The sequence below is a fragment of the Cynara cardunculus genome, assembly GCF_001531365.2.
Source record: "Cynara cardunculus var. scolymus isolate 2C chromosome LG 10, CcrdV1, whole genome shotgun sequence".
In the NCBI taxonomy this organism is placed as follows: Eukaryota; Viridiplantae; Streptophyta; class Magnoliopsida; order Asterales; family Asteraceae; genus Cynara; species Cynara cardunculus.
Window position 1 is genome coordinate 25,958,954 of NC_037537.1, and position 6,002 is coordinate 25,964,955.

A 6,002-nucleotide genomic window follows, 5' to 3' on the forward strand; every position below is an offset into this window, starting at 1 on the left:
GCATGCCAGGGAGATGGAGATTGAAGAAATTGACTGATAGTAAGTGATTTTTCTAACAATCTTGATTGTGTTTATGTTTCTTATTCTAAGAGGGTATAGGTAGTTGGTTAATCTTGTTTTTCTTGTACAATATATATATTGTAGGTAACTAGTGGAGCTTCATTTTTAGAATTTCTGTCAATGTTTTTCCATTCCATCAGTATGTTTGGGTTTCTTACGACTATTAAAGTTTGATTTGAGTATACTTTTGTCTTTCCTTTTGTCGCTTTGTTTTGTGAGCGAAGTGAAAAAGGCATAAAAGTATACTCAAATCAAACTTTAATAGTCGTAAGAAACCCAAACATATTGATGGAATGGAAAAACATTGACATAAATTTTAAAAATGAAGCTCCACTAGTTACCTACAATATATATATATATTGTACAAGAAACAAGATTAACCAATTACCTATGCCCTCTTAGAATAAGAAATATAAACACAATCAAGTTGTTAGAAAAATCACTTACTATCAGTCAATTTCTTCTTGAGCTCTTCAATCTCCGTGGCATGCAACAACCTTTTGGTTTCATTCAGCTTATCGACCGCCTCTTGCAGATTCTCTTTGAGTGGAGGGATTAGAAGAGCAAGTTCTGCCATAGTCTGCTCCTTGGTCCGAATGGTATTCTCCTTCTCCACCATTTGCGTCTCCATGTCATCCAATATTGCTTTGATGTAATTTATTTTTTCACTGAAGATGGACAAACCCATTTCTGCTATCTCACAATGGGAGGAAATCAAGATGATTGCAGCTTTGTTTTGTGAGGGAAGTGAAAAAGGCAGAAAAGTATACTCAAATCAAACTTTAATGGTCGTAAGAAACCCAAACATATTGATGGAATGGAAAAACATTGACAGAAATTCTAAAAATGAAGCTTCTCTGCTCCACTAGTTACCTACAATATAAAGAACAAGAAACCCTCTTAGAATAAGAAACATAAACACAATCAAGATTGTTAGAAAAATCACTTACTATCAGTCAATTTTCTTCAATCTCCATCTCCGTGGCATGCAACAACCTTTTGGTTTCATTCTGAGTAAAAAAAGATTAAGGAGGTATTTTCCGGTGGTATCGAATCTCTGGTTGGACTAGCTACTGAGTTCAGTGGAAATTCTGAAGAAATTCTGAAACAGCACTCAGTAATATAAATTCTGAAGCTGTCAAGCATTCTTCTGCCCTTGCTGAAGTGAGTAAGCTAATTCTTGTTCAATGTTGAAGCAGATTAAATACTTAATGGTTTCTGTTTTAAAAAAAGGGGAATTGATGTTAATGATATCTAAGTTTCTATGCAGCTTATAAGAGAAGCTTCAGTCAAGGTCGGTGACATACTTGATGATTTGCAAAGTAACCTTAATGATCAGGAGCAAAGCATAGCTGCATTTTGGCAACAGCAGCATGAGGTATATCGTTAACTATTAGTCAAATGTCTAAAATACCCTTGACCATGACAAAACATGAGTCATTTTGGGTCAAGATGTATGGAATTAATAAGTTTGTAATGATGACAATAGGCTATAGGCAGTGTTCTAAAAGGCTCGCTGTAACAGCCACCATGTTAAGCCTGTGGCACACCATGGCCTAATGTGTGGTTTTGTAACACAATATTTGATTTTAGTATATAACCTAATTTAAACTGTTTAATATCACTTACTCATTGAGTTTAGTAGAAAACATATGTTTGTATATATATATATTATATATGATATAGAGATTTGCAGTATTATATATAGGATGTTTGAAAATAAAAATTGTTACTATTATGGGCATGTTTGGATAGCCAAAAACTATCTTATAAGCTACCTTTTGAACGCTACTTGAAGTAGTATTTCAATATGCTATAGGGGTTCTTTTTGAACTTTTTCCGATTACGCCCCTTGTGTTTTTCAAACTAATTTTTCAACATATAGTTTTAGGTCATTTTACATTGTCATCTACCTTAGTAGTTAGTTTTAACCAAACTTATCAGCTAATTTTCTTTTTCTCGTGATTTTGCTGTTTAACCAGAGCCGGTTGAGAGCATATGAGACAACCCAATCTGCATCTAGTGTTACAGTGAATTTCTTCAAGACTCTGAGCAAGGACATTTTTGTTGTGATACAAATGGTGGAAGAAGCACGAACAATGTACTACAAGAAATTAAGTGAATTCACGAAGAAGTTTGAGGTATTTTTTAACCTCCATTGCATCAAAGAAGTTCTCCCTTTTCACTTTATGTTACAAGTAGTTTTATACGGGTCTTTATATTCTTTATAGGACTATGCGGACAGCGAAGACAGACAACTACTAGCCAAAATGGCAGAGCTTTTAGCCAGTTCAAATGCCAAGAAGAAACAGCTGGTAACCACTTCATTTACCTTCATTTATCAATATCGAATATCGAGTCCCTAGAGTGGTAGACCTTGATACCGATACCATGTTATGTTAGAATACATGGAACCTCATTAGATTGCTCTTCAAAAGAGCCCTTTTCGAGAGAAGGAATGCTCGAATATATATAGAGGAGAACTTGTCCAAGTTTAGCGGATGTGGGACTCCAACACAACACTTTAGCCTTTTTTTAGTTTTTAAGTTTTCTTAGTCCCTTGGTGTAAAAGAAAAAGATGTTACTGGCTTTTATGTAAGACGGTTTAATATGTTGCTATATTTGTCAGGTTCAAACAGAGGTAAACGACATTCAAAGCTATATTGGCAGCAAAACTTACATGCTTCATCACAAAGTGTCAGACATGCATGGTTTCCTGTCCTCCACAGAAGATGAATACACAAGTTTCTTGGAAAAAACAAAGAAGCATTACATTGAGGATAAAATCGTGACTCAAAATGGGCAAGATGGTTTGACAGCAATACTCCAAAACTGGTAAAGAAAGATCATGCATTATAGGATATTATATATATATATATATATAGGGTTAGGTTGAGGGGAAAACCGCAAAGAAAATGAAAAAAAAAACGTCACCTTCTTTTGAGGTCAATATTTTTTGGAAGGGTATCCCAGGTTAAGCCCATACCAATCCCAGCAAATTGCGACTATAAGATGTCAACCCTTATAAACTCAGTGGCTATAATTACTGTGGGCACCTGGAATCAAACCTGGGTCAGATGGGATATTCCACCACATCCCCCTGGGTCTCAACCACTACGCTACAACCCTTGTGGTTTTTTGCGGTCAATATCGTCAAAACATAAAGTGTATATGGATTTAATGGAAAATATAACACCGCTATCTATTTATCTATCTATCTGTTTTATTTGTTAGAGAGAGTTTATTGTAGTTATTAAATACTTCAAATGCAATAGAATATATCCTAGTTGTGACTTAGTTTCTTTGACCTCAACGTAACCTCTTATCAGAAAATGGTTTCTTTCTTTGCTTATAAATTGTTTACATTATTTCCTAACGCAGTGATGCCCTTGAAACCAAGCAAGCAATCAACACTCAATTGTCATCCTTGGCCTCTTCAACAGTGGAAGAAATAGATATTGCACAAAGTAGTTCTCTCCCATCCGTTGAATGTAAGCTATTTGTGATCTAAGAATATTTCTCCTTCCATTCCCATTTTTAGGTTGCCTGATATTAACTGCAATGTTCTATTTTTGGCAAGATTTCAAGTTCAAATTACCTATTAGCCCATATAGAGCCGGTTCAAATAAGGTTAAATATCGTGAGAAGGGAAAGTTAAGGGAAGACTGATATGTGAAGATTATTCCTATGGGTTCACATATGCATTTTGAGATGGATTTTTTCAATGATTCACATATGAATCTTACCTTAACCTTCTTTGATATTTAGCCTTTTTCTATTTGAAAAATAGATAAAATTATGTACTAGCCCATATGATTCCCATTTTTTTGGGTTGCCTAATGTTGACTGCAATGGGGACGACGGACAAGAACACCATGACTAAATTAATTATGGAACTAAAAATCAAACTATATATATATATATATATATATATATATATATATATATATATATATATATATTTCTTTTACAACCTTGTGCATTTGTACAACATTTGCAACCCAATTAATTGAGATATTTATAGAAATGATTGGAGTTCATTTATTATGATTTGAATATTTATTGGAGAACATACCGTGTTTTATGCACTCATGACACAAGAATGTCGCATTGAATTCCTTGCATCAGTACGAATGTAGCGACCGTCCGAGGCTGCAAGATCTGAAGGACAGAACTCCCACTCATCAAACACATCACCAAACCAAACTTGCATTTTTTTACCAGGGAACTCCGTAAGAGGCTGAAAATATTAAGCAAAAACCTGGAGTCACTTCCAAAAAATAAATCCGAGAAATGATAGGTCATGCACTGCCTCCATAATACCTTGTAGGGCTATTACAATCTATATATCAATCAAATGCAGCCATGAAAGGATATATTATCCGCATTTACATGTACATCAACAAAAATTCATTTACATATCTATAAAAAGCTCTTTCAATAACACCTACAACGTAATTCATCTTTCCTAAACCCGGCTGAATAGAGACAATAATGAGAGCCTTTTGTTCACGGTCATTTTTTTTGGATAACCGTGGGTATCCAGGCCAATGCGCACCAACAAATCCCTTGGGCGACCACAAATGACCTGGTGTCATCGCTATGGCCATATGGCTGCGCTTGGATTCGAACCCTGGGACTGGGAATATGAGATTTCCACTACATCCCCTTGAACCATTATGCCACAAGGCCCACAACCTTGATACAGACAAAGTGTGAAAAAGCAAATGACATTTTAAATTATGAACATAAGGGATGGTCATCAAGAAGATTAGAAAAAAAAAGAACCTCTACTGATATTTTAAGTTGTAAACGACGACGACACCACAAACGCAGTAATTAGAAGCAAATAATTAGCAGCATTGATCCCCTTCCTAAACTTGTTCCAGTCAACAATAGTTGGAATGCCTCATGCTCCCTCGAGAGGTACGCAATGAAAGATCCAATCATTACATACCTGAAAAGATTCTTCACCCTTAAACTTATATACAGTGTATGCCTTGTTCACATCCGGAAGAGCTGTCTTTCTTCTCCCCGCTTCATTGAAAGTAAACTTTGTTGTGGACATTAGCCTTAAAAAATTAACTCAGAGGCCACAATTGTTGTGGACGCGTGTAATCGTACCCGGGGCAGATGGAATGACCAAAGACATTGCAATGAGAGCACATAGAAGTAGAATGACCAAAGATATTGCAATGAGAGCACATAGGGGGTTTCCAATTATACTCAACTCTAAGATCATAAGAAGACRTAGCAAGGGTTTCCGGGTTTGGGATACGGACCTTAACGAAATCCAACCAAGTTTGCCTGACGGGTACTTCAAAAAGAACCCTAGCAAAGGTAGACTTCCTCGCTGCATACTTACACATATTGGTGGTCCAGGAATCCATAGCAAGGGGTTTACCAATTTTACTAGCGATATAATTAAGACCCTCATCATTCCAGGCTTCATAGGAGATGTCATGAATTTTCACTCACCCACAAAGGTATCTTCTCATGCTTAACAGAGTTAAGATTTAAGCCAGTTCTACATTTCTGAATATAGATGGAAACATTTTTTATAGTCCAAGGGCCATTATCAGTAACTTCTTGTAGGCCATTTTTGCAAAGAGGGGGAAACCTCTATGTCCCTGGCCTACATCTACATCTTCATTGGCCCACTAGAATTTTGAACACATTCCATAGTAGAGGTGGCCAAAAATCGGTCCCGGGCCGGGCCATAACCGGTTACGGCCGGTCTCGATCAAGACAAAAACGTTCCATAACCGGTCCCTTCATAACCGGTCCCGGTTCCGGTGAAATCCTCCATAACCGGTCAAGCTTACCGGTAACCGGTTAAGCCGTCCGGTCCCGATTCCGGTCCCATAACCGGTTACGGCCGGTCCTTTGCAAAAAAAAATATTTTTTTTTTCAAATTTTTGGTAATTAATAAATTTATATAT

The 6,002-nt window shown here is 36.4% G+C and overlaps 1 protein-coding gene across 1 annotated transcript; it reads left to right on the plus strand.

Annotated features, from left to right (window-relative positions):
* Positions 1-763: 763 nt before the first annotated feature.
* On the plus strand, positions 764-3,599 carry LOC112520164 (kinesin-like protein KIN-5D). The gene is made up of 7 exons (XM_025128465.1): positions 764-798; positions 1,158-1,224; positions 1,331-1,438; positions 2,043-2,201; positions 2,292-2,375; positions 2,690-2,895; positions 3,442-3,599. The coding sequence occupies exons 1-7, from the start codon at positions 764-766 to the stop codon at positions 3,569-3,571; spliced, it is 789 nt and encodes a 262-aa protein (XP_024984233.1). The 3' UTR covers positions 3,572-3,599.
* The last annotated feature ends 2,403 nt before the right edge of the window (positions 3,600-6,002 follow it).